The 25,057-nt window shown below is 38.4% G+C and overlaps 1 protein-coding gene across 2 annotated transcripts in view; it reads right to left on the bottom strand.

Annotated features, from left to right (window-relative positions):
• Nucleotides 1–25,057, bottom strand: part of LOC139473870 (potassium voltage-gated channel subfamily KQT member 1-like) — a 147,243-nt gene that overhangs the window by 43,791 nt on the left and 78,395 nt on the right. For both annotated transcript variants that reach the window (XM_071256654.1, XM_071256653.1), the window contains 3 exons: nucleotides 18,442–18,568; nucleotides 11,831–11,909; nucleotides 518–614 (listed from right to left, as the gene is read on the bottom strand). In XM_071256654.1, coding sequence (XP_071112755.1) covers nucleotides 518–614; nucleotides 11,831–11,909; nucleotides 18,442–18,568 — 303 coding nt within the window. The remainder of the gene's footprint in view (nucleotides 1–517; nucleotides 615–11,830; nucleotides 11,910–18,441; nucleotides 18,569–25,057) is intronic.

The following is a 25,057-nucleotide window of genomic DNA, read 5'->3' on the forward strand; positions in this document are numbered from 1 at the left end:
CAACCCATGTCCAGGACAAGCACCGGACACTGACGCTCCCACAGACTGACCTGACTACCATATTCGACGTAATAATCTCCCAGGGCACACCCAAAATTAGAAATAGGGGGCTCTTATTAGAATATTATTTTGGTGAAAAACAACAGAGTTGAACGATCGTAAATTTCATGGTTTATGCTGACAGCCTGAAATGTTTATATACAACAGATATATTCTTCCAGAATTTTATTGCCGATAGTTAAGGGTGTATAGAACACATCAGTGGGTATTATACACACATAAATAAGTCTTGTGTACATTGATCAATCGGAAGGGGTGCTAATTAGGATTGTTCACCAGCCAATATATTAGCAAATATTGCTTTGGGCGCTTATTAGAGCCGGGCGCTAATTACATCGAATATGGTATGTGATAATGATGCGTATCATCCCAAACCGGTAAACCACTACTAAACTACCTATTTTCTGACTTAAAATAATCTGATTAATATTTGTTTAGTGTTCTTTTTTTTACATACCTGTCTATGTAGATATATTACAGAACCTAGAAGACGCCAAGTACCGCCCTGTCGGTCCACGTGCAACATACGCAGAATCTGCAGGAACCTCACTCCCCTGTAAACAGAGTTAACTGTTGTCAATGTAACGTTCACGTACAGTGATCCAGGATCCAGGTTCCAGTGGGGATCCAGAAAGTGGTGCTGGGATGCATACATGTGATACTTCGGGAGTGACCTTCATCACGATCATCAACCAGAGGAGGGCCCCGTTTGACCCGGATGGGCCTTTGTCCAGTAATTAGCTGTTATTTTAGTCCATATGGGGAACGATCTAACTAAACTGTAAAGAAAACTCAGATAGTCCAAGAGGAGCCTGATGGGTTGAATTTGAAATGAATAATCATCTATTACTGCAAAATTTAATTCATGCGTAGATATACATTACCGGCCCAGTTATACATGACTTTATTGGTTATCAGATTTATCAGAAACTATGTTAAAATGTCAATATACCATGAAGTTGCACCATTAAACTCTCGTGAATGGAAACAAAACATGACCTGCAAGCGTTGTATCCAGAAACAACACTATGCATGATTGGTTCATTCGGTAGTCGAAATAATGAGTTACATGATCAGGATTCCTCATAGGGTTTCAAAGTCAAAGTTCAAGTAAACCTCGTGTTAATTCGCCTTTTAGCTGACATCATGACTCGTCTGCACAGTAATGTCCACACATTGAAATTTTGCAAGAATGTATCATGTGATTCTTTAACGCAAGCTGATTGGCTAATATTTTGCTCGCGGACCAGATTGGAAATGTAATTTGCATACAACAGTATTAGTCAACCAATGACTACACGTCTAGGTCAGAAAGGTCAACGACGAAAACAAGCCACATTTCATTCAAAAATCATAGTGAAACGTATGTCAAATGTCAAATGGTCAAGCTGCCAATCATTTGTTTTCAATATCTGTGGATGTGATGTTTGTCTGAGATGGTTTTTGACCTAAAGTGATATGGGTAGATTGTGAATCTTTCTATGATTATTGACCCAATTGTATCCTACCAGGCCGAATGATACACGAGTCAATATAACAGGTACTCTGTGTACAGCTACATATTCCTGTTGGCTGAAAAAGTTTATATTCAAATTATGTCTTTATTAACTGACAATATGATTGATGACATTTGAAATCAAAAATGCAAATAGATACAAATTTTATGCTACATCTAGACTCATATCAGTCAATATTTGTCCTTTTTAGAAAAAGACATAAATTTGGTATAAATTTAAATTATTATTATTCTCTCAAGTTGCTTGTTTGTTGCATACATGAAGGCCTAGAAAGCATGTTCAGTTATAATGGATGAGGAAAATTGACCTTTGTGGTGCTAAGCCATTGTAATTTGATAGAGTGTGTTGACTGGATTACATTTAAATCTAATGTTGCTATTTTAAAATTCTCCCTGATAGATGCTTCATCTCTCTGATACTAAAGGCTCAATGTCCCGAACACCCTCTGACAGTTTATGACATGTTTGTGGATGTCCTTTAGTGATGGCTAGCCTATCGCAATATATTGCATGCTTTCTTTCTTCTGTAATTTTTTATAAACCTGAATACAAACATCAGACTTCCCCTGCACACTTCTGACAACTTCGTCCACCATGATGTTGGCCATTGCTATGGTCACATAATAGACATATTATATACAGGAAGACGGTCACAAGTACTATCTCTTTTTGAACACAGGAATCAAGTTGCTAATTTCTGAATTTCATTTTGACTTTTCGCTATATGAAAAATAGATTGCGTTTTACAAAATCATGAATTTTTTCATCTTGTTGGCAATCTGTTTTTTTGTTTGGGTGGGTGGGGGTGTGGGGTGGTCCAAAACGTATTGTGATACATATTCATTAGCATTTCAAACCATGGTATGCCAGTAATATCTGCACCTCTTGTGCGCACACCTCCTCTTGAAACATTTATACCTTTAGACTTTTCTACACTTAAGAAGTATGCCAAGAGCAAACATATTACAACACGATAAGAAACACAGTTTGGGATATGGCTTAAATTTTTTTTATTAAACATAAAACGATTGCCCAACACAAAACTATTGTCCATTCATCAAACCACAGTATGATAACTTATGATCACACACTACCCCCCTCTCCTTTTCAAAACAGCAGTATCCTCACTTATCCTCATTCTTGACATGGGTAATAGCTGAAACCCATTTCTGTGTCCTCCTCTGTTATAGTGCTGTAATATTGTTATAAGCAGTTTAGACCGCCTCTGTGGTCTAATGGTAGAGCGTCCACCCGGAGAGCAGAAGGTCCAGAATTAGATTCCTGACCGCGTCATACCAAAAGACGTTAAAAGATGGTACTTGTTGTTACCCTGTCTGGCGCTCGGCATTTAGGGGCTAAAACAAGGACTGGTCAGCTCGGAGTCAGTATACTGTGTCTGAGTGGGGTATTCATGTTAAACTGTGGCATGGTATCTCAGTGAGCTAGCACTATAAATTGGCATCAGTCCGGACTAGTACAAGCAGCCACACACACACGTCGCTATGTAAGTGCAATAATCTTGGACGCCACATTAAACCCCATTTCACTTCACCTCACCTTTTAGCAGTACTCACTCACTCACTCAATATAAGCTCAAGTGATCTAAAGGTTGCCTTGAGGAGATATCAGGGAGATTGGATCAGGCTGGATTTATCTGTTATTCCAGCAAACAGGCCTGAAAAGATTAATGTGTTGTGGTTCTGACTTGGACATAGTTTACAATAAGTTTGTCCTTGTAAGGCTATATTAGGGTTTTTCTCTTCAAATATTCCCTTATTTGGCCATGTGAGCTTTTAATACTAATATAAGTCCAATATTGATCATGGAATCTGAATGGCAGCTATGTCAGGAGAGAGGAGCGATGATGTATTCAAGACCGATGATGCTGTCACGGCATTATAGATGTTTGACTGCTACCTCCCAACTAGACCACATCACAAGGCTAATGGCTGCCCCGTGGTGTGGTGTTACTGACAGAATGAAGCCAATTCATCATTCATTATACCAGCTGTTAGTATACACAACACACTCATCTGTTCACCAACCATAGATATGGTCTTCAATAGGAACGCTAGAAATACTCATTCTCCACAATGAATTTCCTCAATGTTCCTTGTGAAGAATTTTTGCAATGTTTTTAATTAAATATTTGAATGATGACCAAATTAATTATAATAGAGCTAATAAATGATTCAGTCTTTTCTTTCTTAATATTTAGCTCTTTTGTTTCCATGGTAACACAGGTAGCTCGATACAAAATCACTGGTTTGGGAATAACGTGACATGATTAACAACAGTGAAGACGAAAATAACAATTAGGGAATGATTGCCACCCAAGAAAAACATAATTAGTATTTTGTTTCACATTTCCTTAGAAATAATTATTTTTCCAATGATTTTTCAGGTTACATTAAATATACAAGAAAAGAAAACAAAGAAGTCATTCAAGACCATTTACTGGCAGTTTGTTATTTCATCGTCATACACGCAGCGCAAGGCAAGGCTTGGCACAATGTCCACACTGGGACACATGTGGTTACATTAATAAAAAAAAATATGAATCAGGTGCATGTAATTGTTGAACGGGCAACTAAATGGCAGATAAACAAAATTACCCGCCATGACATGTACCGGTACACATCAGTAGCCTTACTCATTCGTGACCAACTCGTGTTATTCCAGGACGAGCCGAATAGCGACTCGAGCCCCTGTCGTGGCCATTTTTGTGACCGGGTTCCGTCTAAGCACAAACGGGCATACCTAAAACAATTGTCAACTCGTTGCGTAATGGTTCACATATATTTCCCCATATATTATATATATTTTAGATGCAATTTAAAGCACATCAGGACATATGGAATTATACAGTATGATTGGACACATTTAACTGTGTATTGGGTATATTTTTAGATGCAAGACATATGTAAAATCAAAAATTATTTCTGAGGGATTCTTTGACGAAGAACTTGAAACCATAGGCGCATTCTGATTGGTTTGTCGTATTTTCGCACATAACATTCATCGATAGAAGGACGAATCTTCTTGCAGGTTACGGAAAGGGGCGAGCAGTGACGAATGTAGCCTTACTATTCTTATTATTGAATAGTCTTCATTCAATTACTTCATAACAATACAACTCCAAATAAGTTCAAGAACACTCAATTTTTTCATTACTATAGTTAATCTGTCATGTCATGTCATGTCATGAAAAAATTGGGTGTTCCTCTTTCTTTTGAGTAGTATCCAATAGAACAACACCCAAGATGGGAAGCGGCTGGTTTGACATGTATTAAAGGCCACAACAAACTAAATTGTCATGTTTCAGATCATTCTCATTTTCAATGAAAGATAAAACAGTAAAGATTGTGGTTAATATAGAGATTAACTGACTCGACCAATAAGAACACTATGTATCCTTGGACATTCTGCAATTTCTCGAAGTGTGTGTGTGTGTGTGTGTGTGTGTGTGTGTGTGTGTGTGTGTGTGTGTGTGTGTGTGTGTGTGTGTGTGTGTGTGTGTGTGTGTGTGTGTGTGGTGTGTGTGTGTGGTGTGTGGTGTGTGTGTGTGTCTGTGTGTGTGTGAGTGTGTGTGTGTGTGTGTGTGTGTGTGTGTGTCTGTGTGTGTGTGTCTGTGTGCTTGTGCGGTTTAATGCCGATTTTATAGAGTTACCCAACTGAGAAACCATGCCCCCAGTTTAACATGAATACCCCACCCTGACTGCGAGCCAACTGGTCCTTGTTTTATCCCCTTAATGCCAAGTACCAGGCAGGATAACAACAAGTACCATCTTTTTTATGAGGTAGCCAGGGATCTAAACCCGGTCCTCCTGCTCTCCGGCAGATGCTCCACCACTCGACCATGGAGGTGGATGTTGCTTCAACAGCTGCTGTGAGGAGGGTTAGAACTTCACACTAGCCTGCTAGCCTGGGGCAAGTACAAATTCCTGTGGGCAAGTACAAACTTCCCAATTTTCCCATTGTTTTAACGCACAAGGGCATCTTATCTTTACACTGGCTAGTAAAGCTTTTTAGGTTAGTTCAAGCCCTAGGAGTGACCAACATATGTTGGCCAATTTTTCTTGGCAGCAATAACAAAAATGTAACACACAATAACATTGTATTTAATAGTTTTGATGTACACATTACTTGCTGTTATTAAGAAAAATTAGTGGCACTGTCACTGTAGCTCTCTAGCATATGTCATCAGCAGTAATCAACAAAGACAGATACTGAAAAAAACTTATTGTCAGCATTTATATTTAACTATTTCTGCATTATTACTGAGGACCAAAAACTAAAACTAAAATCTAATTATTTGAACAAAATGTGATGTCATCAGAAGAAACATGCCAAGATTCACCTTCCTCACTCTGTCAAATAATGTCCTTCGAGAGAATTAAAAGGCATGGTCAAAACAAGGCCTAAGTTAAAAATATTACAAAAACAAGGACTGCTGTGGTGGCCATATTGAAAATCAGATTTGAACAAATTGGGGTGTCATCATTGGTGGGAATTTTAAGAAGCATGTTACATTTCAGCTTTATTCGTCGAGTGTTTTTTTAGAAGAAGTTTACAATGGACAAACAGGCCAAGATATTAGCTCACTTGACTCTTAGTTAGGTGAATCTAAATAGTGTTTGACAGGGCTCCTGTAAAATGATTACCAATCTGACATCGTGTACCCAATTTGATACCTACATCGGGTACCTGGGTAGACTTGGGTAACAGGGGGTTGGGTAGCCTTGTTGTAAATTGGGACATGTCCCAGCCGTACAAGATATTAAATTGGTCTGGTCTAATCAATATTTGTTAATACAAAATAGGCTTCATCTTAACGTTCCTAATAGATGTGTAAATGTCTTACAAAAAATTGAACTAATATATTGCCAGGAAGAGGCTGCACCAGTGATCCACTGCCTATAGCTTCATTACATCAGGTTCCTACAGCAGCTAATGGCGCCACAGTCATTGCAGTTGTCTAGTTTAAGGTCAATATTGCAATTATGTCTGTAACTTTCCACCTGATTGAATGTATCTCAGAACATTCATGCTGACTTAATGTTTCTTATCAATCTATTTTCAGCCTTAAGTATATACAAACTTTTAAAAAAAAGAAAATTTCTGAAAGGCAATTATATTTACATGGAATAATGGCTCAACGAGCACAAACGAAACAAGTTAAAATCAACATCAATAATTTCCTGTAATTAGGTAGCAATAAAGAAAAATAGCTCCCATGTGGAATACACTACTATTATAAAATGTTATTTATCTCTCATTATTCCACATGTATCAGTCGCTTTAGTCTCAAGCCTATTCCCCTGGTGTTGGTAACAAAACAGGCAACCTCCATGCTACATCCACAGATGAATCGCTATCTTGGATAGAAGGGTTCATCCTGGCTAGGTGTTGGTAACAAAACAGTCAACCCTCCACGCTACATCCACAGATGAATCGCTATCTTGGATAGAAGGGTTCATCCTGGCTAGGTGTTGGTATCAAAACAGGCAACCTCCATGCTACATCCACAGATGAATCGCTATCTTGGATAGAAGGGTTCATCCTGGCTAGGTGTTGGTAACAAAACAGTCAACCCTCCACGCTACATCCACAGATGAATCGCTATCTTGGATAGAAGGGTTCATCCTGGCTAGGTGTTGGTATCAAAACAGGCAACCTCCATGCTACATCCACAGATGAATCGCTATCTTGGATAGAAGGGTTCATCCTGGCTAGGTGTTGGTAACAAAACAGTCAACCCTCCACGCTACATCCACAGATGAATCGCTAGAAGGGTTCATCCTGGCTAGGTGTTGGTAACAAAACAGGCAACCTCCATGCTACATCCACAGATAGATCGCTATCTTGGATAGAAGGGTTCATCCTGGCTAGGTGTTGGTAACAAAACAGGCAGCCTCCATGCTACATCCCCCAATGGATCGCTATCTTGGATAGAAGGGTTCATCCTGGCTAGGTGTTGGTAACAAAACAGTCAACCCTCCACGCTACATCCACAGATGGATCGCTATCTTGGATAGAAGGGTTCATCCTGGCTAGGTGTTGGTAACAAAGGAGGCAGCCTCCATGCTACATCCCCAATGGATCGCTATCTTGGATAGAAGGGTTCATCCTGGCTAGGTGTTGGTAACAAAACAGTCAACCCTCCACGCTACATCCACAGATGGATCGCAAGAAGGGTTCATCCTGGCTAGGTGTTGGTATCAAAACAGGCAGCCTCCATGCTACATCCACAGATGAATCGCTATCTTGGATAGAAGGGTTCATCCTGGCTAGGTGTTGGTAACAAAACAGTCAACCCTCCACGCTACATCCACAGATGGATGGCTAGAAGGGTTCATCCTGGCTAGGTGTTGGTATCAAAACAGGCAACCTCCATGCTACATCCACAGATGAATCGCTATCTTGGATAGAAGGGTTCACCCTGGCTAGGTGTTGGTAACAAAACATGCAACCTCCTCGCTACATCCACAGATAGATCGCTATCATGGATAGAAGCTGGGTTCACCCTGGCTAGGTGTTGGTAACAAAACATGCAACCTCCTCGCTACATCCACAGATGGATTTGTATCTTGGATAGAAGGGTTCACCCTGGCTAGGTGTTGATAACAAAACATGCAACCTCCTCGCTACATCCACAGATGGATCGCTATCATGGATAGAAGGGTTCATCCTGGCCAGGTGTTGGTAACAAAACATGCAACCTCCTCGCTACATCCACAGATAGATCGCTATCTTGGACAGAAGGGTTCACACTGGCTAGGTGTTGGTAACACAACAGGCAACCCTCCATGCTACATCTCAGGCAGTTCAGGCAAAGTGTTATTTTCACTGCATATCACTAGCTTTTCCGTCACTGCTGAGTAAATATCACTTTTCTAACCTTTAGAAATCTCAGGCTTTCACAGTTAAGTAAATATTACAATTACAACACTGTTCAAATGTAAGATAACAAGGCATATTTCAATATCTAGAAAAGTGTTAAAAAAAACCATAAGGCAAATTTCACTGTCTACATAACATGGCATATTTGTTCTGCCAAGTATATGGCAACAAGGCATATTTCAATGTCTAGTGTGTGATAACATATTTCAATTTCACAACAATGGTCCCAGCCAGCATGATGACAGTCTCCCCCCCCCCCCCCCCACCCCCTCTACCCTCTTTGCATCTGAAACACCCAGTTGTCCAGCAGCACCTGATTAATCTTCCACTGGATGCATGTGCAGGTCTAACCTGCTACGGCAACTGCTTCCTGTCAAACATGACATCAAACAAAGATGTCACAGAGGCTACCAACAGAGATATACAGAGATTAATGAACTGTTCGTGATGTTGACACCTGGTGACAGTTGTGTGGGGGCAGCTGAGGGATCTGATGGAGGTTGATGACGGAGAAGGTGGGTGGCACATCCCACCTAGTTTGGACTAATATGGCCTCCAGTTGAAATTATCAAGCCAAACACAGCATGCACAACCTGGATATATCATTTGGGAATTAATAGTGTTTCCTGAAACTTTAATTGGTGAGGATCGATGAAGATGAAGGACTGAAGAAGGACTGAAGGACAATAAGCTTAATTCCTTTAATCCTGAGTTACCCAATACAGGTATTCCAGGTAAATGCATACCTGTTTATGTCAATATGGTTATTTGCATATATTTTTTCCAAAAATCTTGTTCATATTACTATATAGGTTCTGGTTATGGGCATAAATGTCAAAATTTATTGAAAAACATCTAGAGAATTATAAGTATTACAGTATTGAACTGTATAGAAAGTATCGACATGTCATCAGGATGTTTCTTTCCTAATTAGTTGAATGAGCTTTTTCTAACTAACATGGAAAACTAATTATGTACTTCATTTAGTAAATGTTAATGTCAACAAAAGAATTTAACTAAATACATTTTTAAAAATGATTATTTATTTTGCATATCAAAGACTGGAGGCATGACTAAGAACTACCGTAAAGTTACTTGAGAATGTTCTAGTGTGCTTATACATTGTAGAATGAAAATATTTATTTCTGGCCAGCAGCATATACAATTAAATTAATATCTGTACACCCACCAGAATTTAATCACATGAATTTCCATTCCATGAATAAACCATGTCGAAGTGACGGGACTTGACTGCATACTGTTAGAATAACATGGTGAAGTATTCACCCCGACAGTAATACACTTACATAGGCATTGCAATGATATGCACACAGTAACAATTGGTTCCTTGGCTGAAAACTGGGGTAGACTTTACCTCATCCAGGCTTTTATCTAGGGTTCAAAATTCTGGTACCGTATTCGACGTAATAAGCGCCAAGGGCCCTCTCAAAGTTAGAAATTGGGGGCTCTTATTAAAATATTATTTTGGTGAAAAATTAAGTTGAATTAAAAGATAAATTTCGTAGTTTATGCTGACAGCCTGAAATGTTTATATATGACAGATATATTTTTCCTGAATTTATTTGCCCATAATTAAGGGTACATATAACATACGAGTGTGTATTATATGCGAATAAATAAGTCTTGTGTACATTGATCAATCGGAAGGGGTGCTAATTGGGTTTCTTCACTAGCCAATATATTAGCAAATATGGCTGTGGGTGCTTATTAGAACGGGGCGCTTATTACGTCGAATATGGTAAGTGCTTCTCAGGCAGGCAAACTGAAAAAAATCTCTATTTTCATCAAAGTTTTTTTAAAGTTTTATTTTCTTAAATTCAGAGGTATTTTAACATTGGATTTTTATTTTGCATTCAATGCAATAATGTTAAATTAAATATTAAAACCATTCCCTCTATATTGGTCCTGTTATCAGTGAAATACAAGTCCCTTCTACAAAGAAATAACATTTTTTGTAAGTAAATTATAGCATGGATTTGGAAATGTTTAACTGAATTGGAGAATTTTTAACTGACATTTGCTGCCGACTTGGGGCTGAGTATCAGCCTGTGGGCAAGTGTAGATAAATCCCTGAGGTCACACACTTAGAACCATGAGGTTCTGTAGCTCACCTGTATCTACCTGGAACATTGCCATCATTGGATCATATACAGGTCACAATGGACATCATAAGAGCAATAGGGGGGGTAGGGTAGCCTAGTGGTTAAAGTGTTTGCTCATCACGCCGAAGACCCGGGTTCGATTCCCGACATGGGTACAATGTGTGAAGCCCATTTCTGGTGTCCCCCGCCGTGATATTGCTGGAATATTGCTAAAAGCGGCGTAAAACCATACTCACTCACTCACTCAAAAGAGCAATTGACACTAATTTACACATCGATACAGGAATGACTGGCTGTAGAGAAGACGAGAGGAATATTTTCAACATGGCTGCCATGGATACAGCCTCATTTTGCAGGCTTATAGCTACATAAAGGTATAAATTTTATGTATAAAAAATATACATAATGAAATTTCTAGAACATTTTTAGAACACAAGTGCTCATAATGCTAACATACAACAAAATGGCTCATTCCTAGTAGTCTCAATGATATCATAACTACTGGACGTTTGGCAAGAACTATTGTGCCAATCTCTATCACTGAATGATCACACAAAATCACCCACATGGCTGCCAGATTGCAAAACAGATGTGAATTCTGTGTGTCGGGTTGCCTGAAACATGTCAGAAATTCTTTTTGCTTATTGACCGCCTCTGTGGTCTTGTGGGAGAGCGTCTGCCCAGAGGCTGGAAGGTCCGGGGTTTGATCCCCGGCCGCGGCATACCAAGAGACGTTTAAAGATGGTATTTTTTGTTACCCTGCCTGGCACTCGGCATTAAGGGGCTAAAACAAGGACTCGTCGGCTCAGAGTCAGTATACTGTGTCTGAGTGGGGTATTCAAGTTAAACTGTGGCACGGTACCTCAGTGGCTAGCACTATGAAATCGGCATTAGTCCAGACTAGTACAAGCAGCCACACACACATGCATACACATGCATGCATATCGCTGTGTAAGTGCAATAATCTTGAACGTGTCATTAATCCACATTTCACCTGATCTTCGGTACACAGGGCACTCTCTCTGTCAGTGGTGTTGTGTTTTTACAATTTCATTTCTTGCGTCATACATGTACATTCACGTGCATGCATGTCGCCATATAAGTGAAATAATCTTGGATGTGACATAAAACCCTATTTCACCACCCCTTTTTCTTATCAGTGTTTAATTATGAATGTTGTAAGACGATGATGAGGTCTAGCGGTGGCAGCACTGGTCGTGACACTCACCTTATTGCTGATGTGGCAAACACCTGGCCTTCTGATCCTATTGTAAACACCACACATGAAGCTACCACCACCATCAAATCTGAAAAAATACAATATGAAAATTAGAATTGAAAATATAAGGAAAATATTTATTTATGACCAGTAGCTACAATTGAATGAATATCTATTCACCCACCCACATTTAATTACCGGTACATGAATTTCCTTAAGTGCTTCAGGAATGCCAAGATAAACCTAGACCAGGCTTAAATCAGTTAATGGAGAGATCTCTGTATTTGTGCAGCAAGCAAATGGAAATGTTCATCCCATCAAGTATATACTGTTAGGAAAACAAGGCAAAGTATACACCCCCACAATAATACACATAGACACCCCCCCACAATAATACACATAGACACTGCAATTATAGACACACACCTTAGGACAGAAAACCTGGCTAGACTTACCACAAATCTTACCACAAACACGAAAAGAACATTTACATTTTTGTTAGTATCCTAGACTTGCTATTCTTTAAAAAAATAAATATATTTTCACAAATAGTGCAAAAAACTTTATAAACTTAATCATAGTAATTATCTTACCATTTGGGCATAATGGGAGCAATGAACTAAAAAAACCTATGATTGGAAATAAAAGCATCAAAACCCTTTCATATAATCATACGAAATCTCATTATGCAATTCTGACCGTATCATACACATGTGTTTATGAATCACTATAATAAAGTGATAATACCATGTGTACACAATTTCTAGAATGAGCGTATTCTGCCCTACAAACACATGCAAAGGCAAGTCAATTGTTCTGAAATAAACACAGAGCCATATGGTACAAGTCAAAGGAGGGAATTGTGTTAGACATTACCTTTTGTCACTGAAGCATCAAATTTGGAAATGTCCTCATCATGTCTACTAATGTGAAGTTACAGTGATGTCTATATACCTTGATATCACATAGCCATTAGATACACAATGTGTACACCTTGATATCACACAGACATTACATAAATCATGTGTACACCTTGATATCACAATGTATACATCTTGATACGACACAGCCATTACATACACCATGTATATAGCTTGATATCACACAGACATTACATACACCATGTGTACACCTTGATATCACACAGACATTACATACACCAAGTATACACCTTGATATCACATGACTATTACATACACCCTGTCTTCACCTTGATATCACACAGCCATTACATCCACCATGTATACACCTTGATGTCACCCGGCCATATATATTATGCGCAGTAACTTTGCTATCGCAATGCCAATAAGAGCTCTTTGATCTCTGATGATGAACCCCAATGATATTAGACTTCACACACATACGAACTTTCAGGACATAATGACAAAAACACATGCCAAAATAAGACTTGGGGAATACCATCAATTGACACAGAGGTCATCCTGTATGAGGAATAAACATTGTATTTAATGATTCTTGGCAAGTTTTGGGATGGTAAATATCCTGTATTAGGAATAAACATTGTATTTCATCAGTCTTGGCATATTCTGGGACGGTAAATATTCAGTATGAGGAATAAACAGTGGATTTAAAAAGAAAACATACATCTTTATGGATAACAACTTCTGGTTAATTGCATTTAGTGAGGTATCGATGTCTTGTTATTGTTGTTGTTCTATGTTAAATATCCTGTATAATATTGCATTTAGTGAACCTTGGTGACAAATAGATCACAGGTGAGAAAATCAGGTGAGCTAACAATGGATACGGCGTCCACACTGACTAAAAACTTACATTGAACAAAATTGGCAGGGCAATAATAAGACACTTCTCTACATACATATACACTGGCAGAGAAGTAGATTTTCTCCATATACATTATCATGTAAAAATATACAGTCAAGTCCTGTTAATCCGACATTGTTGGTTGCATATTATTATGTCGGATTAACGAGTATGTCGGATAAACGAAATTAGGTAGCATAAACATTCGTGGACAACACGATAGATAACGATACGAAAACACGTAGGAAAATGAAAAATGAAATATTCATATTGTGGGGTTACATTGTCAGCGGAATATGTTTTCTAATCATAAGGTTTAACACAAAACTACTGTTACAGACTGTATGACTGATTCAAAATTGACTGATTTTTAAAGCATAGTCTGGAATGGAAGATGCTAATTTGAAACTAGTGCCGCAATGCTTAAGAAAGCTGCTTTCTTAGTGGCTATTAGACTTCCTGTTAGTAATTTCATTGGTCGGTCAAAGTTCGCGAAAGGTTGTTCTGACATGACCTGTAATGGGATGTCCTCAGCAGTAGCGAGAACTTGTATCTGATTTTAATGAGATTGAGGTAATCTAGGCATGTGATTAATCCTGTTTTGTTTGTTTAAAGCAGTAATTGTTTATTGTTAAGCAAGTTTATCTCTGCAGCCGTTGAAATATGCAGCTACTCGTCGACTCAATTCGCATCAAAACACGGGGCTGTGTACTCGCGGACAGATGACATTGGAGTACTGATCACTGTGTCGGATTAACGAGACTTATTAATGAGTGATTACAGCAATTCGTTGCAAATTAGGTGTGTCGGAGTCGGAGTGAGAGACTGTCGGATTAACGGGTCTAAATAGCACTGATTAAATCGGTTCCTATCATTTGTGTCGGATAAAGCCGATTGTCGGATTAACGAGTGTCGGATTAACGAGACTTGACTGTACATTCAATTACATCACAAATGAATTGTTATAAATGAACAATTTGCAGAGGATGGAGGGTCAGCAAATCAGAAAACCGACAATCTCAGACATTTTGGTGAGTCAGGAATATCAAGTCTTCTTCTGCTTTCCAATTTTATTGTCACATGACATATGAGACATATTTCAATTCAGATTTAATCAATAAAACTATGACATTTGATTAAAAGTTTGTATGAGACTCTTCCTGATGATTGAGTGAAATTTCAGAGCTGAGGAGGATGACCTTCACCTTAGGTTGACGGCCTTCCACTGAAGTGACAAGAAATTCTTTTTGCCCAACTCAATCAATACTGTGAAAAATGACCACAAAGGGGACACAAAAAGTAAAAGCCCTGAGGTTCAAGGAAATGTGAAATCACATTGGCAATCTTGCAGAGAAATGTGATTTTCTGTATTGATTTGCCCAAACACTTCATAAAAACACCACACAAAATTATTCATTCTTTGACATTTATTGCTTCTCAATTTTCTCTTCATGTCTAGTAAGATGTACACTGAATACAGTTCTTTTTTCCCATGAAGCATGTGATTACAGGAACGTTAACATCACGAGTACATTTACCAGCCCCTAAGCTGATGTGACAAAATATGCAGAGAATTGTTCAAATTAATCTCTACAGAAAACCTGTGAGGAAACAAAGTTAACAGTCCATTCTTGATTCATTAGAAATCACGTCCCTGAACAAACTAATTCCCCCTTATCTGCCACACTGACTACATGTTTCTAGTCACTCAAGGAACACAACAGGACCCGGGCTGTAGCTCACCTGCACCACACAGTACGGAGAAAACAATTCCTACATAAAAATACTAGGGCTGGGTGGGGTAACTCGGGTACTTGGGTCGGGTGGGTACTAAGTAGAACCCAGGTACCCAGAGGACTACCTGAACCCAGAGATAGCCACATGCACAGCAAAAAAAAAAGGGCAAGTTTCCATTTTCCAGAAACATTCTGGAAACCTTTCAAACTTTGAATCCGACAGGATACCTTCCAGAACCTTTCAGAAACCTTCCAAAAAATTGTCAAAATTTGGGGGGTGCAATTTGTTCAATTAAGTGTGAAACACATAAAAAATATTTGAAACTTTCCAAGAAAATTGCAGATTGCCGAAGGTTCTGGAAGCTATCCAGGCTGGACTCAAAGTGGGAAGGTATCCTGAATGTGTCCGGAAAACGGAAACCTACACTTTTTTTTGCTGTGACGATATATTGTTTGATGCTAAACTATCACTGTGGTATAGTAGGAATAGTCCTGGTTTGCAAAAAACAAACACGTCTTTATGCAAATCGTGTGAGTGGTGAGTGCTACCGGTAGAGCAGGACATGATTACATCTTTCCAAAACATCTGGTGTCATCCATGATTTTCAGGGATCCATTCACCTGTATTTTCACTTTCACACCCAATGGTCCCTGTTTCGATGCATAATCGAAACTGACATTCTCTGGCGTTCCCATTTTACATTGACTCCCATCACTCGTGGTTCGCCAGGTTCAGTGGCAGATCATCATTTGGTGCATGAGTGAGTGAGTTAGAGGGCTGCAACAATACACTCTGTTGCCATGATAAGCCATGCTAATGCACAATAACAACATCTCCCACGTTCAGGGGCTTCCTACCCAGCACACACACTCTCAGTCAACCAGGGGTTAGCGAAGCACCAGCGGACTAAAATGTCTCACACATACTATCACAATAATATTTTCAACAATTACATATTTTCGTACCATATGTCATCATCATCTTATTTGGACATTGGGGCGGTCGGGTAGCCTAGTGGTTAAAGCATTCGCTCATCACGCCGAAGACCGTGGTTTGATTTCCCACATGGGTTCAATGTGTGAAGCCCATTTCTGGTGTCAGCTGCCATAACATTGCTGAAATATTGCTAAAAGAGGCGTAAAACTATACTCACTCACTCACTCACTTATTCAGTCATAGATTGCTTAGCACTGACACATACCCTTACAGAAAAATATCATGTCACAAAGAAAATGGATCAATACAGCTCTATTGAGGTTATGAAGCCTTATATTTTCACATGTAAATTAATAAATGAGACTGGGAGCATTAACTAGTTCCACAATCAACGAAAATAAGCAGCCAGGAGGCTCTCAAAATTAGCAATAGGGGGCTCTTATTAGAATATTATTTTGGTGAAAAAACAGAGTTGAAAGATAAATTTCGTGGTTTATGCTGACAGCCTGAAATGTTTATGTACGACAGATATATTTTTCCAGAGTTTCTTTGCCCATAATTAAGGGTGCATATAACACGAGTGCGTATTATATGCATATAAATAAGTCTTGTGTACATTGATCAATCGGAAGGGGTGCTAATTGGGATTGTTCACTAGCCAATATATTATATAAGCAAATATCGCCGTGGGCGCTAATATTACATCGAATACAGTAGTTGATTGTTTGGGCATCATGCAGTCATTGCTGGACTGACCCTCTGGGAATTCCAGGTTTGAATTGGTCCCTAGCAACCTATGCTGTTAAAGAGACCTTCTTTTAACTTAACCCATAGATTTAGGTCATTCCAACTATTCACTGCAAGATGCTTGTTATACAACTATTGCAATAGTAATCTGATCACATGGACAGTAACTTTGGTCCTTCCAAAATGACTGTCTCCTCTACTGTTACAGTTTCTTTGTCATGAAGTCAAACCTGAAAACTAATGTCTTTTCAAAGGCTCTATACCTTTCCAGCTTTGACTTGAGTCAAAACCTGAAATGTAGGTCCATATTGGATAGAATTGAAAGAGTACTTCGTCTAAATATCTATACATTTTTTGTTTTTTGTTCTTCAAATCTTTCCATATCAGTAATTGATATTTTAACTTGACATTGATTTATTCACATCATGCTGTCACTACTTTCACTGCAAGAAAGTCCCTTGGGTCAGGGCTTACAACTCTCGGCATGCTGGCCCTGGGTTAATTCATCTGAAGCACTAAGTTTCCTGGCGAAAACTTTACCTTTCACCAGCTGTTTTTATATGTAAATTCTGAAATACTTCAAGTAATTCATTTGAAACTCTAAGAAATGAAATTGTAAAAACACAACACCACTGACAGAGAGAGTGCCCTGTGTACCGAGGATCAGGTGAAATGGGGCTTAATGACACGTTCAAGATTATTGCACTTATATAGCGACGTGCATGCACGTGTGTGTGTGTGTGGGGGGGTGCGAACTAATGCCGATATTATGGTGCTAGCCCACTGAGATACCATGCCGCAGTTTAATACAATACCCCATTCAGACACAGTATACTGGCTCTGAGCCGACAAAATCCTTGTTTTTGCCCCTTAATGCCAGACAGGGTAACAACAAGTACCATCTCTTAACGTCTCTTGGTATGACGCAGCCGGGGAACAAACCCCTGACCTTTCACTCTCCGGGGCAGACGTTCTAGATCTATACACCAGACCATGGAGGCAGTCAATCAGGGCTTCAACCACCCTTCTGTGGTCATGTCATCATTTTACTTAATGCTGCGGGCGGTCGAGTAGCCTAGTGGTTAAAGCGTTTGCTTGTCACGCTGAAGACCCAGATTCGATTCCCCACATGGGTACAAGGTGTGAAGCCCATTTCTGGTGTCCCCCGCCATGATATTGCTGGAATATTGCTTAAAGTGGTGTAAAACCATACTCACTCATTCACTTAATGCTGCACCTACATGTACCTACAATTATTCTTCCATTTACACTGAAGTTAGAAATTAGATGCAAAAATGTAGCTGCCATTGCTAAACAACTGCAGATTGTGATGTCACATTTCAACTGAGGCGTATTTTCAAATCCAAGAAACCATTACTTGTAGCCTGTTGATGGTACTGAGACCCTGGACTCACCTATGATGGAGATAGGTTTCCTGGCAAACCGGATCCGTCCTTTCAGCCCCATGTACTTGCTTCTGCATCCTGCCGACCACAAGCGGATCGCGTATTCCAGGCCAAAGAACGTAACTAAAAATATTTCCTGAAAAGAAAATCATGCAAAGTGCATTTGACTTTTTTTTATGTGAGGCAACGAATAATAGAATTCATGACAAGAATCAATGTATTCATGTAGTCATATCGCATCGGAACAAAACAAATACCATGTCAGAATGAACTCTGTGGTTAGATGCTAATCAAAGTTAGATGATGAAACAAGTTAAAAAAATGGTGAAGAAACAAAACAGTATCAGTGTTCCACACGAATATCGCGTCATCATATTTTTGGGGAGTCAGTTCTGATTAGAGGGTCGTTTTCACTAATTCTTCATGCTCTGCCAAATTTCACATCAAATACCACATTAACAAACAGAGGAGTCAGTTTCTGACTTTAGGAGATGTGTTTGTATTCATAAACTACACTTGAGGTGATTCTACAGATTAACACACGGACAGGCAAGTTTGTCTTCAAATGTATATATTCCAAAAGAGTTTTAAAAATACCAACAACATAACAACAAAATAGGATGTACTTTATAAGAGCTTTGACATTTCATATCAACTTGGACACATCTGCCTCCATATCTCCATATCTTTTCTTCTTTTTAAATTAAAATGTTGGGTTGGAAAAAAACATATTTTAATGATAAAAGATGTAAAATATGAAAAATTCATTAAAACTAATGTCATATTCATGTGACATTTAGAAAAAGCTTCAGCTAGCTCAGTGGCACTGTGATTCAGCCAAAGAAGTCGAGTAGTTTCTGTCAGCATCTGTATTCTGATTTCAGACAGCCATTGTAATGATAGCCTTCTAAAGGATAAGTGCTGCTACATTTTCTCCTTACTTTCTGCACTAATTTATCAAAACAGCAATTCAGTTGCAACAACATTGTTGTAGCTACAACTATTTAGCTGTTACATTTCCTTCAAACAATTTCAATTTATTAGGACTTTTGCCATTTAAGAAGTACATGTAGATTTAAAAACATACTTCAACTCTGATTATTCCACTTGTTAAGAAAAGCAAACTTTTTTCTACACTGGAGTTAAACACTGATTATGAAACCTAAATGTTGAAACCATTTATTGTCATTCGCTCAGAGTTTCAATTCTCTGGGATTTTGTGGGATCTGGGATGCTACAATAGCTAAAGCTAAATACCGATCCATATTCCCGAGGAGGGGCATTAGCTGACCATGAATGTCCAGTTTTAATCCTTGCTGAATTACACTGGAATTCTGAAGTTACATTTTGGCTGGACTAACAAGTCAATGCATAGTCCAATCAAAATCATATCCCAAACTAGACATCTGGTTTGTAAACAACATACCATATTCGATGTAATAAGCGCCCTGGGCACTCTCAAAATTAGAAATAGGGGGTTGTTATTAGAAAAAAAGAGTTAAAAGATCGTAAATTTCGTAGTTTATGCTGACAGCCTGAAATGATACAAAACAAAAGTATGTGTGTATCATACACAACAGATATATTTTCCAGAAATTAATTTCTCATAATTAAGGGGGCATATAACACGAGTGCGTATTATACACGAATAAATAAGTCTTGTGAACATTGATCAATCGGAAGGGGTGCTAACTGGGATTGTTCACTAGCCAATATATTAGCAAACATTGCCGTGGGCGCTTATTAGAGCAGGGCGCTTATTACGTCGAATACGGTAGATGTCAAAGTGCAGATTTTGGTTGACAACAGGATCGGCAATGCATGTGTACCATCAACTGGGCAAATCTGATTTAATGCACCTTGTAGGGTAAGACCTAGGTGTTTTTTTTTACAATATAGATGTTGATTATCAATCAGATCTTCTTGACTAGGTGCCACCATTTTCTTTGAAGCAAATGCATGCGATATGAAAGATGGAATCTGATTGGTCAGCAGGAGGGACTCAAAAGGGACATAACTTGTAACAGCCACTGGTGGCGACATGATCGAGCCTAGGAAGTCCAGCCTAGTTCGGGAAGGTTGGGAACTGGAATTTTATTGTAGGTTAAGGCCCTTAATTGGGAAAATGACACTGATCAAAAAGCTTTGAAAACTCTTGCATTTGCATTCATTTTTGTTTTTTGCTTTCTGCACCTTGGTCCTTCTGAGAAGATAATTATAGAGAAAATAAAGTTCTTCATAAATGTTAACTATATTTTAAAACATACTACTCAAAAGAAGTTAAAGAACACCTAGATATTAACCATAGTCATATAAAAAAAAGGCGTTCTTTAACTCCTTTTGAGTAGGACAGGAAATGACTTGAATCATCTTGCTCTAAAGTAGTCATCGCTGGTCCAGTGGCTTTAGAGAGGAAGATGTTGATAGACAATGACCACAGACATAACAACCATGACGATGTAAGCTCACTCGGGCTTTGCCCAGGCAAGCTAAAAATGGATCCCAATGTCTCAGCCTCTAATGGTGGACAAAGCCAGGTAAACTTATACAGTGTATATATTTTTAAACAGCAAGTATTGATTTACACTGCAACACGACAGTCATATTATTGGAGATGTACATTGGAAACTTTATCTATCTTGGAATGATAAAGTAAGTTCCAGATATTGTCAGAAATATTTTGTGCCTGGATGTGAATTTGAACACATTATTTCAACTTATTATTTAAAAAATTAAAGGCCTTATCGGGTCACTTAGTTTTCATTCAAATACTTTTCAAGGCATATTCTGAAGTAAAATTATTTCAAGATTCAACATGCCAGGACTCAAGATTTGCTTGCCTTGTGTGTCTTGTACAAATTCTCAAACAATCTGAAATGCATCAACAAATAAACACACTCATACAATAACAGACAGCAATGATATAAACCAAGAAGCACAACAAGTAAAAATAAACTGAATTTCCACTGTCTCTGGTTAAACAACAACAGTGTACGTCATCCATTGAAGGCGGAGTCCATATGAAGGTAGCCACGTAACAGCCCTATGTACAAACAAAGACTGAAGAACCATCAGAGACAAGTGGCAACGGAGGATCCACATCATCACGGAAAACCATATTAGGTCACTATGGTTACATGATGCCTTTCTGCAGTGCTAGTTCACGTAGAGTCTAGCGGTCAAAGAGATGTGCAAAGAAACACTGAACCATGTGGAGAGAATCTTTCACCATCAGTAAGCCATGCCCAACAATGTTTAGTAGAACATACAACATTCTTTCAAAATACACCATCCATTTTCAATCTAGACAAACCTTCACTCCATATGGAAGAGATCTCTTACGCTGTTTCTACACACATGATGTGAAGCAATGGGACAATAACGCTAAGACTACTAGAACATGATACAGGAGCATCTACACATGTTAGCATCCTCTTACAGGGGAGGTTGTTATGGTGGCTTATACAATAGGCTGGTGATTAACATCCATATCACTCTACGGGCAGATACTGGCAGGGGTTAATGTCAGAAGATCAAATATTGGTTCAATGCACCTTCAAAGCAATTTCTCACCAATCTCTACAAATACTGCACTCATGCATTAACTGGCATATATTTGCAAATACCCAGATTCTGAACAATTTCTTCATCTTAACATGTTCAGATCCTGTTTATTAACATGGAAAGGGTTAAGTCATTTTAATTTCATCAAAGCCTTTAATTGGGAGATGAATATTGTATTTTGAATTCTGAGGTATGTTATCATTGATTTGATATCCTAAATATCGTTTGAAACCTTATTGGTCAAACAGTACTTTAGAATTGTAATGCAATAAATGTATTATCACAGTCCATGACTGACAAGTATTACATTGTTCTTAAAGTTGTATAACACTCATTTTGTCATTTTACATAGCATGTATTGGGTGCTTGTCATGTGTTTATAACAGATGAATACTTCAGAACTGCATAAGAACAGGATAAGAACCTGCCAACCAAGGACTGGGGCAGAGGTGTTTTCTTATATTTATTCCTACTGGCTTTGATGTTGTTTTGATTTGATTCTTATATTCCAAAGTCCATAGAAGAGTTGTTTTTTAAATGTTTATATGGATGTATATAGAAGATATTTCAGTGACAGTTTGCATTGTCTGTAGTTTCCATTCAAGAATCAAAATATCTTAAGGCTTGTGTTAACGATAATTTATCTTACAGATGAAAATATTACAAAAGTGGATTAGATTTCTTTTGTATTACAAATTTCAGGAATACAGATATACATGTATTCCACAGAGCAGTGAGGTGTGTCTGATTAATAGACACACTCCTAGAATCAACTTTCTTTTCATTATAGCTTTTTTCTTATTTTACAGAACTGATTATGGTTATTAAAACTGGCTTTCAAAGATTCTTTTCAATTCTTTTCTTATTTTTGTTACAACCACCAACCCTATGGTTTTGTAGAGTGTGTGAGTGAGTGAGTGAGTGAGTGAGTGAGTGAGTGAGTGAATTATTACGGTTTAATGCTGCTTTTAGCAATATTTAGCAATATCACAAGGGGACACCAGAAATAGGTGGGGAATTGAGCCCAGATCTTCGGTGTGGCGAGCAAACGCTTTAACCACTAGGCTACCCACTGCCCCTGGTTTTCAAGAAAATAGGCCATTGACAAAGTGATAAACAAAGGCTTATGATTGAATATGTATTAACTGATTCACCATCTAAGATACATCTCAAACATTTTAAAAATAAATTAATGTGCATAGTTTCCACCGTGCTTAAAACTATAAATCCTTAAACTTCACTCCAAACAACCCACTGCATTTAATAGGGTAGATAACGGTAGGTAATGCAGGTAGTGAGTTGAATTTAACGTCACATTGAATAGTTACACGGCAAGTCAGCTTAATGTGGGAGGAAAGCCCAAAGTGATGTAGGTCTCAGACGTTTACCATTTTGGTGAAGCCCACAAGCACAGTTATGGTGCTGACAAACCTAAACCAGGATTTGAACCCAAGATCAATGGTTTCTGGTGTGCAAACTGCAGCACATTAGATGACTGGGCCACCCGTGCCCCCTGGTATACAGGTATATGACCACGCATGCTGTATATCATCTCACTCTACAACATTCATGCCTAATACTGTTATATCATCTGTTATATAAAGCCTCATATTGCCCAGTGTATATATCCAAATACATAACCACTTACAGCAATACCAGCACAGCTAATATCAATCTCATTAAAATCAGATCTTAGTTCTCGCTATCGCTAAACAAAGATCTGAGGACATCCCATTAAGGGTCACGTCAGAACGACCTTTCATCCAACCAATCAGTGCGTTGCTTACCATGTCATGAAAGTGACAGTCGGAATGTATTTTCTAATCATGCAACCACAAAATATTTAACACGGGGTATTCCGAACGACAGTTACGTGTTTTATGATTATATCCATACAATCTAGTCCATCTATAAGCCATTACAGAATGTTCTTCTTATCGGTTTTATTTTTTTAATCGAGGATACGTCAAAATATGTTTCGAAACGTAGTCGCCGGTTTGAAACCAGTGTCATAAAGCTTGAGAAAGCTGCCTCCTGATTGGCTAATGTCGAGTTCTTGTCAGTCATTTCATTGGTCGGTCAAAAATCGCGAAAGGTCGTTCTGACGTGACCCGTAATGGGATATCCTCAGATCTTTGTTTAGCGGTAGCGAGAACTAAGATTTGATTTTAATGAGATTGAGCTAATATTGCCCTGGGTCCCTTTCCACATAGCAATCATAGTGCTACTAAGTTCATAGTCCCATGCTAAGGTATGGGAGTGCGATCATCTTAGCGGGAGATCCATGGAACCGGGGCCCAATCCTATGCAAAAAAAAGCTCATTTATTAATACAATATCAATGTTTTCTTGTTACTTGATAACGCCTGCTCAAAGGTGTCTGAGACAGTACGAAACATTTAGGTGATTATTGTGTTGGTATGGTATCAGATACATACATTACATAGTTACTGTGGGCTACAGATTAGTACTGTTAGTACTACACCTAAAGCTTAAGGATGCTATCTTGGTGTTATTGATTATAAATGTCTATATCTTGCCTTCGTGGATGAGATTTGAGAACTATCATGATTTTGACATTTGAAAACGAGGAGTATAGGTCTCCATGGTGCAGTCTTTCTCGGTACTTCATCATGAACAGGAGAAAGACAGGTATTTAGTAGCCCAACCAAATCAATTAGCCAGAATATAATCACCTTTTTAGATGTAAATTACAGACTCTTCCAACAATAATTTCCTCCTTATTTAGGCCTTCTCCTGATACATATTGGATAATAAATCACAATTCACATCTGTAACCAAATGAATTCACATTTTCAAATACGAAAATACTTCAGCTTCAAATTAATGTGGTTCATGTCAGATCTTTCCTTTGAGGATGTATTGATGCCTCAGAAAGTGCTTAATAATCAAAATGTTTAACTTGATCTACTTGTCAAGTTAATGCATAATTTGTCATGCGTTTAATTGCTACTAATACCACTTTGAACAGTGTCTCACAATTTTATTTATTTATTTAATTCATTAATTTGTTAATTTATTTATTTATTTATTTATTTATT

The sequence above is a fragment of the Haliotis cracherodii genome, unplaced genomic scaffold (genome assembly GCF_022045235.1).
Source record: "Haliotis cracherodii isolate W230 unplaced genomic scaffold, xgHalCrac1.p SCAF_3, whole genome shotgun sequence".
Taxonomy (NCBI): domain Eukaryota; kingdom Metazoa; phylum Mollusca; class Gastropoda; order Lepetellida; family Haliotidae; genus Haliotis; species Haliotis cracherodii.